The sequence below is a fragment of the Dermacentor silvarum genome, chromosome 8, assembly GCF_013339745.2.
Source record: "Dermacentor silvarum isolate Dsil-2018 chromosome 8, BIME_Dsil_1.4, whole genome shotgun sequence".
Taxonomy (NCBI): domain Eukaryota; kingdom Metazoa; phylum Arthropoda; class Arachnida; order Ixodida; family Ixodidae; genus Dermacentor; species Dermacentor silvarum.
The window spans coordinates 79,040,635-79,061,108 of record NC_051161.1 but is presented as its reverse complement, the minus strand read 5'-3'; the positions used below and the strand labels follow the sequence as shown (position 1 = coordinate 79,061,108).

Below are 20,474 nucleotides of genomic sequence, written 5' to 3'. Positions count from 1 at the left end.
TAGAACAAGCACCATATACACTGCTTGCACCGTTTGGACATAGCTTAATCAGCTCTGAAAGCGCTTTTGCATGTTCTCTGAAGCTGTGATCAAAGCTTCGTGTCGTTCACCTAGTCACCGTCTACGATATCTCCGAAAACAGGTTTTCTAAGCCGCACCGGCGTCATACACTTCCATTGTGAACAAGGAGGCAACAAAGGCAGTTGAGGCAAGCAATGGACGCATCACCACGTGATCAAATGTGGCAGCGCCCACGGGGATTGCCGCGAAAAGGGTCAATATGAAAGCTTAGGCCTAATTAATGCAATTAATTCACCCACTAGAATAACCGCTCATTCCTCTATGCTAATCGACTTCTTTCTTACGAGCTTTGAAGTTAACAATATAATATCTGGGACTATCTCATGTGATTTGAGTGATCACTTACCTATATTTATGGCTATCAATGAGCATGTCAAAAAAAAGAGGCCATACATACTCATACAAAGCATCACGTCTCGGAATCTAGATAACTTTCGTCGGGATCTATTAGTTATGTCCTGGGATGCATTTTTTGTAGCTGACAATGTTGATTCAGCCTTTCACATATTTCTACAGAAACTCAAGGAGGCTTACGATTTACATTTTCCATATAAGGAATTCCTACCATCTAGAAAAATTCGTAAACCATAGATCACGAAAGAAGTGATAAGCAAAACCAAGGTTAAATATAAAATGTATGATGTCTTTCTCGCCTCCCGTGACCCACAGTTATTAAGGAGTTATAAAGCATACCGTAATAAGCTGAATAAAGAAATTCGGAATGCTAGGACTGCATACTTTAATAGCACTTTTGCGCAAGCTACAGACAACCAGTCACTCACCTGGAAAAAAGTAAATACAATATTTGGTAGCAATAAGGCACTTAACAAACCTCTTGAGCTTAAGATTAATGGGACCTTAATAAACGGTAAAGAACTAGCAAGTATTTTTAATGATTACTTAATTGTAGATATGGGTCATCCCCCTATTGCGGATGCTAACACATGTCATCATAAAGAATCATGCAAGGATACAGTGTTCTTAAGCAGCATATCTGAGTGCAAGGTGTTCTCTCGAATCGCAGGTTTGAAAAATAGTACTGCCTGTGACTATTATAACATGCAGGTCCACCCAGTAAAATTTGTTGCAGATCTTATTGTGGGGCCACTCACACACATTTTTAATCTCTGTTTTACCAGTGGTACTTTTCCAACGCAGTTACAGATCGCTAAGGTGGGGGTCCTTCACAAAAAAGGTGACCGGAATAATTTAAACAATTACAGACCTATATCAGTCTTGCCTGTGCTTTCAAAGGCTTTAGAAAAAGCTTTACTTTCTCGCTTGTCTTTTACAGATAAACATAACCTAATAACAAACGCACGATTTGGGTTTAGGCAGTACCGGTCCACAGAGCTCGCCCTCCTCACACAGAAAGAGTTTATATTGGAGAACATTGAACGTAAAAATTTTATATTAGGCATCTTTATTGATTTCACTAAAGCGTTTGATTCCTTGAACCACAGTCTACTTTTGCGCAAGCTACAATTATATGGCATACGTGGCTTAGCGCACAACATGATTCAGTCCTACTTGAGCAATCGTAGGCAGTGTGTAGCAATTCGTCATCACCTTTCGTCCGTGAAAACGATTTCTTGTGGTGTACCCCAAGGCAGTATTTTAGGACCTTACCTTTTTAATCTGTTCATTAATGATATCACACAGATTTATCAGGAATTAAAATTTGTAATATATGCGGATGATGCAAGTTTATTCATTCCGGATAGCAATCCCATGGCACTATTCCGCCGAGGAAATGAAATTCTCTCCAAACTAGCCCTCGGGGCCTCAAGTCGTTGACTAACCATAAGTCTGAAGAAAACCAAGGTAATTGTATTTAGATCAAAGGGCAAGCAACTTCCAGCAGATTTTTCACTCTTTTTAAATGACAACCCCCAATAGACATAGTCAGCAATTTCAAATCTTTAGGTGTGATATTCACTGAATATATGCTCTGGGACATGCAGACCAATTATACAATAACAAAGCTGTCACGAGTAACAGGTTTAGTTTATAGGAATAGAGATCTACTACCCATGAACATTAGGATGTTACAATATCACTCGCTTTTTCATTCTAACATACAATACTGCTTTCTTGTAAGGGGCAGTAGAACTTTAACGAATATAGGAAAACTCGCTCGTGACCAAAATAAGATAATCAGAGTTATATCTAATGTTCCATGGTACACTGCAGCGGCTCTTCTAATTTAAAGATATGGTTTAATCTCCATGGAAAACTTTTATGATTACTGCCTCAGCAAAACATTGTTAAGAGAAAAACGGCATCACTTTTCTATTCTAACTTACCTTGCGAAACTTACATTTCCAATACTCATATACAATACAAGAAATTCGGAGTGCTGCAGTGTGCCACTAAACCGTACTAATTATGGAGAGCAGATGCTCAAAAGTACAATCCCAAAACTGTTAAATTACTTTAATGATCATGATATTGTGTTAGAAAATCTAACTGCACTAGAACTTAAGCGTGTTTTTTCATAGTTTTTTCCTTTCTGTTGTTTTTTTTTTCCTCTCAATTGAACATGGCGCACAAATTTTCACTTTGCTTTAACATTGTATAAGCCAGCATGCAAGTTCTTTTTTTTTTCTACTTTATATTTATATTATACCTGTACTAGTTGAGCGAAATACTTGTACATGCATTATTTGTTTGTTACTATTTTTTATTTTTTTGCTTGCTGTAAACGGTTGCTGCTCAAACGTTCGGGGGTGAGAACCCGTCAAGCTGCCTGGTCGGCAGCTTTTTCTTTTCACCCCTCCATGTACACTGATACATGAATAAAATGATTGATTGATTGATAATCAGTGCTGGCATACCAATTTGGTCTTCCCTTTAATAAGAGTAGACCGTGCTGTATATCTTGATTTCTATGTCTCTAAATTACCAATAGCTTACTACATTCTTGTTATGCCATGCTAGGAGACTCCAAAGCATGTGCAGCACTGTATTAATTTGTAAGCATTAAATTGTGAAAAAATTTTCTAGATATTCAATTTAATATTCACTTTTCCTTCTTGATTCGATTCGATGCTCGCTTTGAAATCTACTATTCGGTGTTTGCCCGCCCCTACATTTAAGCAAACCCTTTTCCTAATTATTAAGCTAGCTTTCCTGCAAGGCGGCTTGCCAAGCTACTTGCGGTGTCAGTTTTGCCGTTTGCACATGCGAGTACAGTTTTACAAGATGGGAAATGTAGCTCTCATAGGTGAAACCACAAGTACTGGCATGCGCCGTTTGCACAGTTTGAATGACGACTTGTGCTGCCATTAATTGGGCAAACACGCATTGCAGAGATGCTCACCTGCTGGTTAGGAAAAGGGTTTACGTGTATAATGAATGCATTTCTGTCAGTGTAATAACCCACGGGAGCTGAAATTTGAAGGATACGAAAAGAAATTTGCAAGTATAACCAAGCAGCTGTGTAACAAGTGATTGAAGGAAAAATGATTGGTATAACATTAAGTGACGGGAAGATAGCGATATAGATTAGACATCAAATGCAAGTAGCCTATATTCTGGCTGAGAATAAAAGGAAAAAGTGGAGTTGACCCCGTCATTTAATGCATAGAGCTGGTATCATGTGATCTGTTAACGCAGTAGAGTGAGTATCAAAGGGAGAAAAACACTGTAAAGGCACAGCAGATTAGCTGGTCTGATAAAATTGGGAAATCTGCAGGTGTAGGGTGGAGTCACCTGACGCAAAACAAGGATAATTGGGAGATAGCTGAGAGTGGCCTTTGCTCTATAGTTGACTTAATACTGGTTGATTACTGTGGACTTCCGTTGATTCGACCCAGATGGGACCGACAAAATTGATCAAATTATCTGGCAGATCGACTCAAAGATATTGCAGAAAAAATGCCTAAGCACATCGCTGATTCATTTGGCAGTATTTTCTCGATTCTAGCGCACCCCCGAATCACAAGCGCGCCTGCTTTGGATGAGTTCAAAAAAGAAACCCAACATAGAAGTGATACTAAAGCACCTAAACAGAGTAGAAATGCAATGCGCACCCAAGTTCTTAGCAAGAAAAATAGGCAAGAATCTAATATGTGTTACACAGTGGCGGCCGGTTGTCTAGACAGCTTCTCCGCAATACAATTCTGTTATGCGGTAAAGCACACGTACGCCGTGAAGGTTTTTTTTTTTTTTTTTGTATTGTTTCCAATTGCACCGCGCAGGCAATTTTTTGCCCAATTCTCTTTAAAAAAAAAGCATATGTTAGAACTGGGTGAGTACTGTAATCAGACATTGTGAACTATGGTTATTGCTTGAAAATCTTGTTAGGGCCGGCCGAAAATAGGCGTTTTCAATGTGTATTCAGCGCATTCACTTTCCCATGAACTCTGCGGAGAAAGACTCTACCACTAAAGGTATCACTATTGGGTTCACCATTTGGGTCACCATAGGGGTCAGGCATGTTCTTGCTGACTGATCAGGTTCGATTTATCCGGCGAAGGCCAATTTTAGCATTGAAATAATGAAAGCTTGGGCCCATAGAAATCCATGAGTGCTAGCCGGGTTCTCCGGCTTGCATAAAAATAATCGAAAAATCTAAATAACAAAGGTCTATTGTAACATTATGATGACTCTTTCCAGTGTGCACTTATTATTGAATACCTATGGCAAGCTTGTCTGCTCACTGACAGGATGCTAACTTGTATAGTTGTTTTGGAAAAAAAAGTAAATCCCAGTTTAACTAAATGTTTCATTAACTAATGCTTCGGCTGGCAGTACAACTTCAGTTTACCTATTCGATCCATTTTTCCAGGCTAGGTCCCGAGCTTCGCATTTGGAAAGCGATACAGCAGCACCGGGAAGGTTTGTCCTGAGGATAGACCGGTCTAGGAAACATGGATACTGCGTGAGAGCTTCTGGCAAAACACCCCAGTGCTGGTGATGCGCCAACAATGTCAGCGTGGCCAGCCAGGGCTAGGAGCCAGAAAATGGCAAATACGTCCACGGGGAGCGATGGGTGTCGCGATAGTGGGGCTGTGTATTGCAGCAGCTGCCTTCCAACAAGCAAGCTACCTGAGTTCCGGTGGTTACAGCCTGTAGCCTTGGTACGAAAATTTCCAGTGAGAAACCTGGCGCTAGTGGTGCAAGAACAGCAAGTATAGGTGTTCATTCAGAATGGGAATGACGAGCATGTAGATTTCTCTTCTTAACTGCACAGGTTTCGCATGCCCTTGCGGTTTCTTGCGCCAACTCTCCTGAAGCCGATATTTGCCATTACCTGATAGGCTGCGCTGATATGATCTATATATTTACTCATGTGAGGCTCGCTCACATTTTTCTCAATGAGAGTGGTTGGTTCTTTTGTAGGTCGGGTTTATGGCCATCTTCTGACAGAGTGTACTGCGCTACCACTGCTGTGAGGCATTGTAATTGAAATTTAGCATTTGCAAAACTTGGTGGCCTAGGAAGGATGCAAGAGATTGTATACCTGCTGTGCCATGTTGGACATGGTAACGACACGAGCAGCATTCAAGAACTGTTGTGCTCGTATCAGTGCTGGCTTAGTCATGTTAAGCAAGTGACGAGGCAAGTCGAGTCAGTCCACGTCAGTTGACTTTTTTGAACCCACCCCCGGTGTGCACATAAACGTAGTCAATTCAGAGAGTTGGGCCATCACTGGCAAAGCTGAACTGTTCTTTGCATTTGTACAAAAACACACATGCTCAAGCACGCACACGAGAACGTGGTTTGGCAGACCACACAGTCAAAAGCTTGGTATTGCTTCAAAGAAGACCTTTCGTCTCATTTCTTTCTATCGTTCTTTTATGAGCAAATTAATATGAAGCACTGGAATGCAATGGCAGATGTACAGTGCCTTCTTAAACTGATAGCTATCAAAATCTCTTCAGTGTGTCTTCAAGTTGGCTTTCTAGCATAGCTGTAGTGCTGGAAACTACATTGGTCATTGTCATAGCCTAGTCTGGGGTGTGAAGGATGCATTGGCAAGTCCTCGCAAAGTTCAAGAGCTGCACACATGCGTCAAATGTTAGAATGAATAATCTGAGGGCATCGTCGTCATTTGAGCAAATGTGCTTATCATCCCTCATTTCTTTGGGCAGTGAGGCATCACAGGAAAACCAACTTATTGTCTTGTGAAGGGCAACATTCAGCTGACTTCTGCTAGCATTTTATAAACGTAGTCGCCCCGGTCTTCTTCCTGGACTTACACAGGCACAAGAAGCAAGGTCGATCATTCAGATTTGTCAACGGGGATAATGCATTATACTTATAGTAGCACTTATGAGGCACTACGCTGCACATAGGCTAATGCATTGGGCCAGTACCTAAATTATGAGTTAGCCTCGGGCAATCGCATGAGAGCTCAAACTGAAAGCTCATGAACAGTGGGCATTTCGCTTTCACCATATCTCATTTTTAATGATAGCTTGAATGCAAACATGATACATGTAAAAAAGGTTTCTTTTCTCAGCATATTTTTCTAATTTTTCTTCATGCACTGTGTCCTTTGTCGTACGTCTCAAAGTGAATGACCTCCAAGTTCTTCATGGTAAACTTTCGTACCAGCAACCTGGCTTTCATAATTTTCATAATCCAGTCTTGAAGCACCAGCCTCACTGCTTTTCTCTAGTGATCCAATGATGCTTAAGATGACATGCTGGCCGGCCACTTGCAGCATCTGTGCTTGAAGACCTACAAATTAATGGTCATGGCTGCTATGTGGCTCCTAATAGAATACGTTTATTTTTTCTAAATGTCCTTTTTCTTTTCCTGGCATAATTTGTCTCTGAGCATACTGTGGTTCCTAAAGTAAATCCATACATAGAAAGCCAGTCAACGCTGTGCAGAAGTCATAACACTAGAACAGTCTTATGTTTAAGGCTTCCAGGTTGATGTCAGTCACAGTATTATGGTCAATGAAAAACAGTGGTGTTGCTCAAGAGAAAATGGGTGCTGATGATAGGTTTCTTTAAAGACCGTTGAAGCCAGAGGTTCAGCCCAACACCTACTAACAGGGCATGTGACACGGGACAAGAAATTAGAAAATATGTTCCTGATCAACCCTGTTTAGAACTGAGAATTGGGTAATCGACCCTATCTCTCGTTTTAGATGTGATAAGAACCTTTGCAAAGAATGCAGCTTCACAGTGATACCCGTTGCATTGCGGTGAGGGGGAGGTGCTGGTGTGTCTTGGGGTGGCGGGGGGGGGGGGGGGGGGGGGCAAGTGCTCCTTTTGCACCCCCCTGCTGACGCCCATGCAGTGATATGACGCCTTTCAATTATGAATCTTGAATAGATGGTAGCGGCAGTTGCTGCAGACTTCTGTGAACTACCTTAAAAACCCATTGAGCTGGATGATGTCATGAATCCACCATGTGTAGGGTAAAACGGCACAAAGGCGGAATGCAGCAGGACTCTGAATTGCATTCCGTCAAGTCGAGGCTTCAATTATGGGAGCTCGTCCTGAAATGTTATTTTTCATTCTTTTCACCACTTGTCATTGACTTGTATTCCCCTTTTGTCATTACAATCAGTCACTCAGCGCAACGGATTAAAAAAAATGAAAAATATGAAATTTGTTGCAAAAGGCAACTTGTGACCACACAATGGCTGCGGCTGCATGCACTATTTTCTGGCACAAGTTTGGGACAAGCAGTCTTGTGCATCTTTCACAACCTTTAGAGGTCAACAGCAACGAAATTTTGCAACTAGTTTCAGACAGTGTAGAAGTAAACTAGACTGCCTGCAAAATTTTACATTTGAAATACTAGTGGTTGCCTCATCGAAAGCTCACAAGAATAGACAATGTTATACCAAAACTCTTTCCCCACCAAATAAACGGCGCCATTACCACTCACCAGAAATGAGGCAATCCAGAATGTTGAAAACCATCATGGCACCTGGACATGACTTCCAAAATCAGGCGCCGCTTATGGCGTGCTGATGGGATGTGCATCACAACCACTAATTACTAGATTGTCCATCGTCTGCTTAGGTGCTACTTAAAGATTGTTAATTTAAAAAACAAATAATCTTCTAACTAATGTTCGCCTGTCATTGTCTCGCCATGTCAAGCTATGACTGTTCAACTCTGTAAAGGCTCATCTGTTACCATAACTTCCATCATTCTCTCCCTGTCATAGCCACATTCTTGTTTTGCATCTACCATAAAATGGTCTTTTCTTCTGTTCTATTTGCATACTGCTCTTACATTAACATGGGTATGGCGGTTTTGTAGATTCCACAAGAATGAAAGAATGGGTATTCCTTTTTTTGGTGCCCGAGGCTTTAGAGGTGCATTATTGGCACCATTGCCACCGTCCTCGCACAGAGATACACATTACACTCACCCACTCTCCATGTGCTTGCTCAGAAACATCCTACATCACTCGAGGTAACATCTGTGCTCACATTTGTCATGTAGATGTTTGGTTGCATTTGTGAATGTGCTGCTCATTTTCCTGCACACATGCACGACTGCTGGGAGAAGTGAATGTTAGACGCAGTGCTATGATCACTGCCAACTTTCTGCAAACGTTTTGCAGTGCCTAGTTAATTATGGTGTGTTGCTTGTAATCTTGACACGAACATGAAAGCAGTATTGTGTCTCCCTAAGTTTGGCATGCAAAAGAGCGGTTCATCTTTGGTGTCTGCAATCGAACACCGAGTTATATCCGAAGGCGCATGCTTTCTAATGCCAACGGGTCGACACCGCAAATAACGGTGGACTTTTCAAATTTTCTGTACCTGCTTGCTCGCATGTTGGAAGGCAGCTTGCTCTTGCGCGTCAGCCTCAGTTTCTTTTTTTTCTTTGTTGGATCCACAGCTCATGGGTGTAATTTTGGTTTGCCGCTTAACAAACCAGGCTGAAGAGTGTGCCACAAAGTTTGCATCACGATGCAAGAGGTGTGAAAAGTGGCACTTCGTGCCCTGTTCCCAGTGTCATATAACTGCATGAGTTATGTCCATGGCTGCACTAGTGTCTATACTGTGAGAAGGCTTAGTGCAGCTTTACTGTATGAGTGCTTAATATCAAAGAGCAGTGCAATTGTTGTTTCTTCGTGTGTAGGTGTAACATAGTGACGGGAACTTGTTTTCCCATGCACAGGTGTGTGAAACGTTGCCCTCACATATAATTTTGTATGTGATGTATAGGGCAGCCGCAAATACTGCAGAATAATGCACTATGGAAGGCGGCATCGTTTTTGACGTTTGCTGCAAGATGCTGCCATCTGTTCTTCTGGCTCTTGACATTAGCATCTTGCATAACACCAAGTACAGTCTATTCCTTTTGAGACGACAAAGATTGAAGAAACCACGGAAATCTGTTCCTCTTAGAAGTTTGGCCTAACGGAAGTGCACTGAACACGTGCTGAACAGATTTCGCTGAACTGCTCAACATACTTGGGAATTCAGTTTAACAGGGTTTGTTTTAAAGAGAGCTCACTTTAGTGTTCAAGACAGGGTCACTTTATGTTGCATGCTCATGTGCTGTTGCTAGGTGACGAAACTGGTCATCTGATGTGGCCCTTTTTTTATTCCTGTCATACTTCTACTTTCTTCTTGGGCTGCTTGAAGCTTCTTGTCACTTCTGCAGTACAAGTCAGCACGTTTTCTGTATACAAACTGAAAAACTGTAGTGCTATTGAAAAGCGCAGGTTTTGGTATAGTTCAGATGAAAGAATTTGCCACAGGAATGGGCAAAGTGCTTGGACTTGGCGATCTTTTTGTCTCACCCTGAGAACTTATTGCTCACTGTTTAAAATGGTACTGTGTGCATTCAGAATTCAAGAGAAGTAAAACCTGTTATGGCCATGGGTTATCTGTAGTTGATCTGGGTGAAGCATAATGAACAGTGACCTCTTACTATATGTAGTTGCCAATGGGTGGAGCAGCAAGTTCATGACAAGCCATTTGTATTGAAGGAGAGCTCTTCCTTTGGTGGAGAATTTATTTAATTAGAGCTGGATATTTGGTGAAGCGAAAGCTCTTTTGTGTGGTCAGTGTTCATCTGTAACTGCAGAGGCGATGAGGTTGTTTGAAGTCATCGTAGTAGTAATTCAGGAAGGAAATGCCAATCTGGTGGCTGTTGCTATAGCATTTCTGAAAGATAATTTATGTGCCACAATTTGAAGGCATTTGAAACTCCATGCTGTTCTGCTGCTGTGCCTCTGAAATGGAAGCCTATTTTCACATTTTGTGTTCAACATTGGCTGTTGGTTTCAACTTGAACTGTGGCCGTTACTATAACGTTTTGTTAAACTAATGACTTGATAGCATGACGGTATACTGCATGATTGTGCTGCTAACATGACACACACAGGAACACGGACACATAAAAACGAAATGGACACAGACCTTGCGCAACTCTGTGTCCAATTCCTATTTAAGGGCCGTGTCCATTTTGTGTTCGTGCCCCTGTTTGCATGCCATGCTAGCAGCACAACCATGCACCATACAGTTATGCCATGTCATCTAACCCCTGACGAAGCACTTGTGAATTTTAATTGCGTATGTCCTGCAGTGAGGACTCTTAAGTAGGTATAGACAGCATCATATATTGCACCCCACATCCTATACTACTCATTTCCGAACATGGCAATACTTAACTGGCTCACAAATGGACATTTCTCTCAAAATTTCCTACTGCAGTGGCAAATTGTGGTTTTATTTCTTGTTCCTGTCTTGTTTTTATTTATTGTTTTTTATTTCCTTCAGTACAGAGGTGTGCTATGTCGCTAATACTGTATTTATTTGATTACAAAGTGAGGGTGCAGTTGGGGGACCCCCTGCCCCCCCAGAAAAGTTAAGTATTAACACTAGTATAACGCAGTATAGAGGAGCTGACGGATTATTTACACTCAACTGAGATTGTCCAAAATACTGTATTACTAACACAGCCAAAACGCAAAATGGCGACCATCATGAAACGGGGTGGAAGGGAGCTTCAACACACGGAGTGCGGGTTATGCCCGAATTTTTCCTTGTAATATGCGGCTTTACGGCAGCACGGTCTGCAATGCCGTGAAGCCACACCATAGGGGGAAATTCGCGCTGCCGTGGAGCCACACCTAAAGGCAAAATTCACATATAACCCGCACTCTGCTTTTTCTGTTCCTCCTATATAAGGCAGGGGTGAGCTCATGGCTAAGGATCCTAGGAAAAAAATGTCGCCTCATAGTCGGATAAATGCGGTAAATATATTTCAGTATAGTAGAAATTTACCCTCTTGATTGTGTCAAGAAAGCATTCACGGAGGTATTCAGAAGAAGTCTGTCTCAGGGGTGATTAAAATTTTGTTCCATTTTTGAGCCACAACTTAATTTAACGAATGGTTTGCCCCCCTGATGAAAGCACCTTTCTGATGTTGTATGCTCAAATAATACTACCGCAATGCGGGCTTTCAGTTGATGTGTTGAGGAAGATAAAAAGGTGCAGTCGATGCTGTTTATGCCCCTGTGCATGCAGTGTTTTATTTTTAACACATGCACAGCATGCAGCAAGCAGGAAAAACATTTGAACACTGTCATATTTGTGCATAAACCTTGATCAAATGAAAGTATGCAACCTCTTCTTGAAACAGTGTTGAAGGACAAATTGTTCTGTTAGGTTGCCATTATAGCCAGGTTACGATAAAAGGCATTGCTTCCAGAGTTAAGTGTCTGGTATTTTGGTATCATTTGGTGTTGTCTTTTTTTGTTCAGTTTGACCTTCCTTGCTGAAGCAGTAATCTTCTGTCGTGGAATATCCTGACATACAATCGACTTGCATTAATTCAAACATTTAGGGACAGCAGGTCTTTCTAACAATTTTCCTAATTCAAATAAAGTATAGTATTTATTGACTATTGTACAAGCATATAAACCCACAAACCAGTGTACAAGAATGAGTATCTGGCCATTTCTAGGTGCCGCGGTGCTGGAGGAGAGAGAAATGCGTGCCATGCAAAGGCTGGATATTCACACTGCAAACGCACCGCCGAGTCACTAGCACCTGCCAAAATACACAGCTGCTTGAGCATGAGGGCACACTTCCACTGTTTGTGCCTTAGAAATGTCCCTTGACCAGCTGTTTCTTTTTCCATGTTGCTCTGTGCATGGAGCAGGTCAGACGTTGCCATTGACCAAAAGCCTTGTTAAAAAATTAAGTGGTTTCAAACTGCATTGAAGACGTCAGTGAATCCCAAAAATGAGAAGTTTTGTGAAACTTTTAGCAGCTTCAAATCATGGACAACGCTGCCAGTATTGCCCGGCTTATTTTATTTCATTAATTTCTCATGACTGCCTCGTGCACTGTGAAACAGTGCAGTGAGGGCTGCACCACACTTCAGTGCATTGAGCAAGGAAGGCTTCCGTAAATGTAATGAAGTACTTGCGAGGCACTGAAGGTCTTATGCAGAAAGCAGACACGATAGGAACACTAAGTGCATCAAAGACTGCTGAAAAAAATTTTGAGATTTGTTCAAGTTTAGCTGCCATTTTGAATTATCTGGGTTCGAATTATTTTGGGTCGACCCATAGGTAAAGTACAGCCAGTGTGGGCTGTCACCATTTTCTGTGGCAAGTGAGTAAAACAGCTTTTCTCCCAGCTCCATTGTTCCCTCAATCTTGTTCTCGCTCTTGTTGAACGAAATTGGGCATGAATGTATTCGCATCTGACTGTACCATGCCAGGTTTTGCTTCAAAGTCTGTCAAAGTGAAGTACAAAAAAAAACAATAACCTTACAACCTCCAGCTGCTTGTTTAGTACTAAGTGTCTTGGGCATCGCACGTCAGAAATGTGCTATTTTCTTGATTACTTCACTTGTGTGCCAGCAATTTCCCTACGGGAGTGAACATATATGTTTTTACGTGAAAGTGCATTTTTGTGCTTAAAGAAAAAGTGTACATAGTAGGGAGAGTCATTTGTAGAGTCATCTGTGTCATTTTGTTTCGTTGTAATTAACTACTACTACTACTCGTTGTCAAGAGGCTGCTACAGACTTTTGTTATAAAAGCCAAGTATCTTTTGCAGGCTAGTTACATAGCCAGTCATCTTTTTTTTTTCTCCTGTTGCATTAATTTCGTGTCCATAATTGTGCTGTGTGTTATTGCGTGTTGACGTTATGCTTGTTACATGTGTGGAAACTATGTACATACATAATTGTGCTTGTTCTCTTGGTGGAGCAGAGCTATTTGCAACAGATCTGGGCATGCTAGGCTGACAAAATGGCGGCTGTATTTGTGCGCCTGTCATAGCAGTGAAAAAAAAATTGCTTAGGGATCAACTGGAGAACATGGTGCAACATCAACATGTAGAATGGTAAAGTAGCTAGGACTGGTGGAAAGATTCTGCGTAAGAGCCATTACCTAAGGCAGAAACATAAAATGAATATCGATGTCATATCCAGGGAGTGTAGTTTTGACAGTAGCCATTGGTTGCAAATTGCTTGTCGCGTCGTCTCGTAAAAAACCTGCGACATTTGTCTGCGTCAAGTTCATCATTTGTCAAGACGTAGTCAAGCAAGACGTAATGTAGTCAAGTCTTTGATAGTATGTGGCAAAGGTTTGAGAGTGATGAGGGCGCCAACGGTGCAGTGATTACTTGGCGCATGCCACTAAGTCCAGCAAAAATCTATCTTTTTTGCAGTGGAGTCCAAAGATTGTGCAGGCACCAAAAGTACATTTAAAGTAAATGAGATTGTGCTGAAGATTCGTAGATTGTACGTATCACAATGAATGAAATTTGTGGTTACTTGCCTGTGTAACTTAACAAAGTTTGCAATTATCCAGCTGTCTTTTTACGTTTCGTGAAGTTATTTACATAAAAAAAGAGAAGACGCGCTAACCTACCGCCCTCCCCCCCCCCCCTCTCCTAGCATGCTATAATCTCGCTGCTCCCCCCTTGTGCACGAGAGAAGTCAGTGTGCATCCTCCCAGCGCGTGCGAGAAGATGCCATGCCTCGAGCAACCATCCTTCTCGGTTTACCCTCGCATGCTTTCCATCGCACCTACAGCATATGGGACATGGCTGCGCTCTTAATGCACTTGGACTTTATACATGACTTTGCGGCGACGGAAGATATTCGCCTGGAGTGTCCGTATAATTTCTATCACAGTGAGACAAGCGCATCTCTAATGGGCTCACAGAAATATTACAGTGGGTTGTGTCATCAAGATGCTATGCAAAGGGCATCTCAAGATGCACTGCCATGACGGGCGCACAGATTTCTTCAGAACACTATAGTTGACAAGTCCCGCCTTTTCCTTTTGTGTTTTTCTTTTCTGTGTTTTTTAATGTTTTGACACTGCGTCCTTTTGCGCAGAGCAACTCCAATAGAATTGTTAAGCCGGTGCGTTGAGACAGTCATTGTTGGTTTTGCACAGATTTGTTGACTCTCTGTGCAATATTGTTAGTAGTGTTGATGTTAGCTGAAGTTGAACATTCTTCAGAGCAGTTATTGTAGGTGATTGTTGGTGCCCAGCATTGCCACGGCATATTTCTTTGCATTGTTGAAATCGTTGTGCGCTTTTGATTGTTGTTGGTCGCTGCGTGATCTTTGTTCGCTGATCTCTGTCGTGAGGCACACCTAAAAAGAAAAAAACGTACATAGGTGTGTTATGTACAGAATATTGGGAAAATGCACGCTCGTTCAATTTTCTCACGTGCTAGCATACATTATAGTTGATCATGTGTTCACAAGTCCCACTTGCCTTCATAAATCTAATTTTTTTGGTCATGCTGTGACAAGATTGTGTAAAAATATGTTGTCAAGAATTTCGCGATGAATATTATCAGAGTGACATAGCTGGGTGTGCTGATGTGCGAGCTCTCTTGCATTAGGAGTGTTTGGAATGCTGTTCCCACTAGTGGAATACTGTGGCTGATTTTCTAAGTGAAAGGGATCCTCGAGAAGAACGGCAATAAAGGATGTTAGTGTTCACAGTATTCGTCTATTTTCTTTCTAGTTGTCAAAATCATTGTGGCTGCCTTACGCCTGACCACAGTGATATAGATCCAGCGATGCTCACCACTTGATCATTACCATTTCCAAGTCACCATATTCGGCCTAGATCTATTTTCAGCATATCAGAGAACCGAGAGAAAAGGGAATTAAGCAAATTGACCCAAACCCAAGTTATCGGTCAGAGAAAATTCAACACAGAAGCAAAGTGAGAGTTACCCTCCACCTGAATTTTAGCAGCTCTAAGGTGCACATTTCACTCTCCGGTGATGTCATATAGTGCTACCCAATAGCAGCAGGGCATATAGCGGAAGTCGGTGCACCATGGTTGCTAAGCCTGCTCAGCCTTTTGAGGGCGTTCCTATGGCATCCACGATCGGGCTGCACGCAGTCTGATCTTGGAGGCCTTGGAGTCACTTTTCTAGTTACAACAGCTACCGTGAGGCGGCCGTTGGTGCGCCTAAGTGCTCGGCATGGGTAGAGTCCCTAGATTTCTTGCTCGTTTTAAAAGAGCAAAATATAGCTAGGGACTTTAGGCATGGGATGTGTCGTTCCCGTGGTTGGAACACCTTGCCCGTGGCTCTGCGATGTATAAAATGGTTGTAAGACAATGCCGTAGCTTTTTTTTTTGCAGTACTTGCAATATTGTGTGAACATAAATCGCACATGACATTTTTTAAGGGGGTTTTGACACAAAAATATAAACTAAATAACTGGTCGATTACATTGCTGCAGGCTTACAGGTATCATCTGTAAAGTGTCATTAGCAAATGCAGCTTAGAGCACATTTTGATTTAGTTTTGAAATTTGTGCGAGCGACCAATCGGAAAGTGCAGCCCCTGTCGATGTAGTCATCAGCGTATGTCCCCATTTGTAAACAGTGTAACGTCACGAGTGTCAGCGATTGATTTCAGTGACGTGTGACGTCATTGGCTTGTCTACCCACTCGAGAGACGTTTCAGCACTGTTTGAATAATTGGGTGTCCTGCACTGACCGCACATGAAGCGTACTTATGTGTACGCACGAAGCGTACGTGCAGACTTGTTACCGTTTGTGGATTACCAGGTTACCGGTGCCGTCACTGGCCAGTAGCAAAGCTGGTGGCGGCATCTTGTGACGATGTGTCCAACGACAATGCCTCCGAATTTCTTTGTCTTGTCAGTGTCAAAGGGAATTTAATAAAAGTACGGCATTTAAACGATTATGTTGGGACCAATGTTTTAGACCAGCAGATAAGTAGAATATGTAAGTTGCAGTATTAGTTTTGCATGCTCTCCAGTTAGATACTGCGTCAGTAGATGTCGCTACCATCGTTGTTCCTGCCGTGCGCCTCTCTTAAAGCTAAGGGTCGGATTGAGTCCAGTAATGGTTTATACTGGTGCGATCAAGAGTCGGAACAGATTACCAGCCCAATCAAGAATGCATTTAATGAAGCGTCAATGGCGGTAAACAACATACGTCGCGTCATATGCGTGGAGATGAGCAAGTGGCACAGTGCTTACGCATATTTAGGCTGCTTCAGTGGAGTTTCTGAATAACTTTTAGAGCGCAGCTCTTTAGGCGCCCATTCCTGCGTTGAGCGTCGGCGTGCCTCGGCGGCGTAACCGAGCGAATGCGCATAGCGATAGAGCAAACGCGGAGTGCAGCAGGCAGTTGAATACGGCAAGAGCGCGAGGAGGAAGCCACCTTGAAGCTCGGCCAGATGATGCTCTACTACTCCGGCATAAGTAAGAGGCGATTGGAGGTTTGGTGGCAGAAAAGTAGGGAGACCACAAAGAACGGAGGCATACAAAAACAGTGTTCCCAGTAATGGTTCAAAAAGTTTGATGCTGGGAATTCTTTGTATCTGGGTGCTTTCTCAAAAATATAGGTAGGACATTAGGCAAAATAATAAGAGCTTGGTGGCGCAATCCATCACCCCATTTCAAAAGGGACGCTCATAGCATCCATCCATCCATCCATACCTGTATCTGAAAAGTGTGGATACGGTATGGAGGAAGAGGTCAAGAAAGTTGGCAACCAAGTGCAGGATAACTCAAACTGTAAATAGACAACCAGGAGTCATCAGAAAGAAAGTGAGAGAAATAGAGACAGTGAATTGGATGCAAAGAATCGTGTCTCGAGCTTTGTGCGGCCTAGTGCAAGCTTTTGGCTTTTTTTTTTTTCAGGTTTCTGTTATTGCTTCGCACTTTTAATATTTCAGTCTGAGAAAACTTAACACAAAAGGCATGCGCTGTCGGTGTTTTGTTTGATGTCATTTGCTTGTGGGCTATCATTCTCAAAATTTAATTCTCAAAAGCGCTAACCGAGGGGCACTAACGAGCTAGCTGTGGAAGAAGACGATGCTCGAGCCAATGTTGATGACAATAGTTTCATGAAACGCGCACTTTTTATGGCTGGCTTAAACAGCTTCGCTGTTAAAAGAACAATGGATATCTACAAGAATAAGAAGAAAGAAATTAGGAGGGAAACTGTACAATAACACAAAGGGCAGTGCCTTGCTATTTGAGGCTCAAGCCGGTTGCCCAAGGACCAAAACATACCGGAGCAAATATTCAGAACTAAGTGAGGCATGTGTATGCTGCAGCACAGATCCGGAGACCACTCAACATATCCTAATGGAATGCGAAGGGATTCACCCAGTGAGATCAGTAAGTAACGTACACCTTCCAGAAGTGCTTGGGTTTAAAGTGGACGGAGGCATCAACCAGTCAGCAGTCGAGATAAGCAAGAGATGTTTAGAGTATTAGTGGGAAAAAAGCAGGGAAGAGATTGATACGACTTGATTTGATCTCTTAGTCATAGGTAGAAGTGCAAGGTAGGGAAAACAATTTAGGAAAAACAGTATTTATTAAATGTGTACGAAAATGCTAGATAAAAAACATGTATAGCATACCTGATTAAATCAAGCAGGCTAGGTGACTATTTTGTCACTGCCCTGTTTCAAAGGGGAGGCCATTAAATCATCATCATCATATACACTCCGGGGTATGTGGAAAAGTATAGTGGGTCCACCAGTGGCGCACCGACGGGGGGGGGGGGGGGGGGATTCGTGGGTTGGAACCCCCCCCCCCCCCCCTTTTGTTTAACCCCTTTTCTATCCTTACGCATTTTAGTACTGCAACTAAGATGTAAGACGCGCAATCGTCTGCACACTCGCAAAAAGCGCATTTTTTATAGAATTTCCCGTGCAGAAATCGAAATTAGTGTTTAGATGATATTGGCAAACTGTCAACCCCCCCCCCCCCCCCTGGCAGAGATCCTGGGTGCGCTACTGGGGTCCACGACTTACACTTAGAAATGCGGTTATTTGCTTTAAGTTGGGGTGTACAATCATGACTCGATGGAAACCAAAGGCCTGGCATTGGACGCTCACAGTGTGGGGTCTCACATGTGCTCTTGGGACAAAGGAACGACAACACAGTAGTGCAAACAATCAAAAGGGCATTTATTGCACCTTTCATACACTAATGCACACTAGCCGAATTACAACCAATTGAACATTCACACGGGCGCGCGACAAATCAAGGAAGTCCTACTCACCGCGACCCGATAGCGAGCGAATACGTTCGCCCCATACTATGACACCATCGCCTAGTCGTTCACGTGTACGGTCACGCGAACGGTGGCGCGCTCGAACGATCCGTGTTCGTCCATACCGGTGTCCCGCTCTTAGCCTCGCGCGACGGTCGCGCGAAGCGGGCCGGCGCACGCGCGAAGCGTTCGTGCGTCTTGGCCGCCGATCCCCAGCCAAAGAGTGAGCACCTCCGACCTTTTTTCTACCAAGTGACCCTGCCGTTCGGTGGCGTTAGCATCGCGACACTAGCGCCATCTCTCGCAACGCGCCGCAACCACCACCGGGCTTAGCCACGCAGAGAAGCCGGACTACAGGAGACATGCGGGGAAAACAACATCAGGGGACGCGTGAGAGTCGCGCATCCCCACAACAGGAAGACTACAAATAAAGCTGTGCAGGGTGACATGGCTGTACAAGTTTTGAAGTGAGGGAGGCGCACAGTAAGATTGATTATGAACAACGACTGAGGAATATCGAGGAAGGTAAACGGGCTGGGAGAGTGTTCAGATATTTGTACAAGAAGAACATTGATTCTCAGTGGAGAAAAAGAACTAGGACGCTTACCAGCAAGTACGCTACCGGTATAGTAAGTAACATGGCAACGAATAATGTCAAGCGCAGAGTCTGAGAGGCTGAGACAATCTCATGGGTGGCGGAAATAGGCGGATCGAAACCTCTATGAGTAACTACTCAAGAGGAAAAAATGAAATCCGGAAATAAGCAATTTACGATAACTCAAAGGGAAGCTCTTTACTTTTCGAAGCGACATCAGGATGCTTTAAAATGCGTGCTTATAATGCGAGGTACAATAAAGAAGAAGAAGCATGTGCTTGCTGCGGTAAAGCTAGGGAAACGATAGATCATGTTTTCTTAGAATGTGAAGATAACTGCCCAGCGCTCGATTTAGGCACCTCTGGCCTCCTTGAAGCCCTTGGGCTCAGCAAGAGCAGGAGGAAAGCAAACATGTCCATAATAGAGATTAGTAACAGGTGATTGGAAGATTGGTGGAAGAAAAGTAGGGAAACAACGTACAAAAACAACGTTCCCATTAGGGGTTTAGAAAGTTTGGTGATGGAAATGCTTCGTTTTTATAGTAGTCTTTTTTTTTTCTTTTTTATGGCAAGTAGGAGATGAACCGATAGGCGGAAAGTTTTAATTTTTCTGGGGGGGGGGGGGGGGGGCCGACCAGCTGTCCAAAACCTACCCATGTATGTATATATATATTGCCACGAGACAGTGAAGGGGCTGCTACTGTCGGTCGGATGAAGACGACGGCGACGAAGTGGTCAGCGGCGTGCGACAGCCTTGCATCAGTCGCTGCTGCTTGTCCAAACCTTGTATATAGCCATACTCCCTAAATAAACGTTATCCCCGTAACATCTTTGGTGGAAGTGCTGGGTAAACCTGTCAACGTGCCGGCTCCGTCAACCAAGCACGGAACTTCGAAGCGGTCGCCGTCTTGGTTGCTCCGCGATGACCAGTGAAGTGTCGACAGTGCAGCAGCCACCGGCTCCTGTGATTCTTTCGCACCCACAAGACCCGGGAACCTTTTCTGGCACAGATGGCTTGGATGTCGAAGACTGGATCGACATGTACGAACGCGTCAGCAACCGCAACAGGTGGGACCCCACGGTTATGTTAGCCAACGCGATATTCTATCTGAAAGGGACGGCACGCGTGTGGTACCGGACCTTCTGGACATTCAAGTGGACGACGTCACCGTTACGGCCCTCATAGACACCGGAGCGCAGATTTCAATAATGAGCGTTGCTCTCCGTACTCAGCTCCGCAAAGTGATTACGTCCGCAATTCAGAGCACAGTACGGGTCGCTGATGGCAGCTCGTCTGCCGTTCTTGGTATGTGCACCGCCCG

General features: G+C 43.3%; 1 protein-coding gene across 11 annotated transcripts in view; it reads left to right on the top strand.

Moving 5' to 3' along the window:
* The window catches only part of LOC119461475 (mitogen-activated protein kinase kinase kinase 15-like), a 110,421-nt gene extending 95,416 nt beyond the window's left edge, over window positions 1-15,005 (top strand). For all 11 annotated transcript variants that reach the window (XM_049673070.1, XM_049673069.1, XM_037722802.2 and 8 more), the window contains one exon: window positions 4,874-15,005. In XM_049673070.1, the coding sequence (XP_049529027.1) occupies window positions 4,874-4,934 (61 nt within the window). In that variant the 3' untranslated portion in view covers window positions 4,935-15,005. The remainder of the gene's footprint in view (window positions 1-4,873) is intronic.
* The last annotated feature ends 5,469 nt before the right edge of the window (window positions 15,006-20,474 follow it).